The 1,407-nt window shown below is 51.3% G+C and overlaps 1 protein-coding gene across 1 annotated transcript in view; it reads left to right on the forward strand.

Moving 5' to 3' along the window:
- Positions 1-223: 223 nt before the first annotated feature.
- Positions 224-1,407, forward strand: part of CPXM1 (carboxypeptidase X, M14 family member 1) — a 32,064-nt gene continuing 30,880 nt past the window's right edge. The window contains exon 1 of the mRNA XM_070756830.1: positions 224-703. Within this exon, the coding sequence (XP_070612931.1) occupies positions 379-703 (325 nt within the window). The 5' untranslated portion in view covers positions 224-378. The remainder of the gene's footprint in view (positions 704-1,407) is intronic.

Raw genomic sequence — 1,407 nt, forward strand, 5'->3', positions numbered from 1 at the left:
AGAGAAGAGAGAAGAGAACCTCCAAGCCAAATTTCTAATGCAAATTCCCAAAAATGGGGGTGAGAAGGGGAGGGGTTGTGGGTCCCACTGGGAGAACAAATGGAACAAGTCAACTGAAGCCAAGGGGGAGGGGAGAAGGCCCTCTTTGCCTGTTGCTATATCTGTGTACGTGTCTTGGTGTTTGTGTGTTTGTGTGATGTTTTTTTTTAAGGGGTCCCAGCTATTCCAGACAATGCGGTAGGCGCATGGAAAGGGTCAGGAATGCAAGCGGAGGATGCTTTATAAGCTTCTAAGCGTCCCAGGGAGAAGCCGCCACAGAAGACCCAACCTGCGGGACCCAGGCTGCAGATCTGTGGGGCTCCGTCCTGCTCACCCATCATGCTGTGGGTCTCCCCCACTCTCCTGGCCCTTTCCCTCCTCACTGGGCTCCCCTCTGCAGTGGGACGCTCCCTTCCGGTCACCCCTGGACCTTCCCAGGAGATGCTTGACGACCCCAAAGTCAACTGGACCACATCCGTGCCCCAGCTGGTCTCCCCTCTGCTTCCCACAGCCGGGGCCAGAGAAGAAAAGGCCCTGGGGACCATGGAGCCCCCCATGAACTCGACAACTCTGCCCAGGGCTGGAGACGATCGGGAGGGGCCACCGTCCCCCAGCGGCGCCACAAGGGTCAGGGTCTCCACTGAGACCCCACGAGACAGCAAAGGTACCTGGCTAGCATTGAGGAAATGGGGGGAGGGAGGGGAGGGGATGTGGCTTTAGGGTGGAAGCAGTGATGGGCTGCTGCCCCCACGGGGTGGGGGGACGCAGAGGGGGGTAGTACATTTATGCAGTATTTATTGAATACTTAGTAGGTTTTTTAAATTGTCCTTCCTTCTTTAGGACTGTGGGGTCCTTATTGACCCCTTGACGTTTCATGATCCAACTAGAGAACATCATCAGTGCTAGAAGAGAGTGGGGTTTGCATAGAGGAGGAGGAGGAGGAAGGACTGTGGGGTCCTTGGTGCTCTCTGAGCTTGGTGGTCTTCTTGTAGACATTTCATGACCCAGCTAGGTAACATCATCAGTGGTAGGAGGGAGTGAAGTTTGCAGAGAGGAGGAGGAGGGGGATTGTGGTTGTGATCATGTTTCCTAGTGCTCTCTATGTGTGTATCTATCTATCTATCTATCTATCTATCTATCTATCTATCTATCTATCTGATTACTATCGCTTGAAACATTTAAATATGTCAAAGGGTTCAATAAGGTTCAGGAGGGAAGTGTTTTTAATAGGAAACTGAACACAAGAACAAGGGGACACAATCTGAAGTTAGGTGGGGGAAAGATCAAAAGTAACATGAGAAAATATTATTTCACTAAAAGAGTAGTAGATCCTTGGAACAAACTTCCAGCAGACGTGGTAGATAAATC

This window comes from Erythrolamprus reginae, chromosome 7, assembly GCF_031021105.1.
Source record: "Erythrolamprus reginae isolate rEryReg1 chromosome 7, rEryReg1.hap1, whole genome shotgun sequence".
Classification (NCBI taxonomy): domain Eukaryota; kingdom Metazoa; phylum Chordata; class Lepidosauria; order Squamata; family Dipsadidae; genus Erythrolamprus; species Erythrolamprus reginae.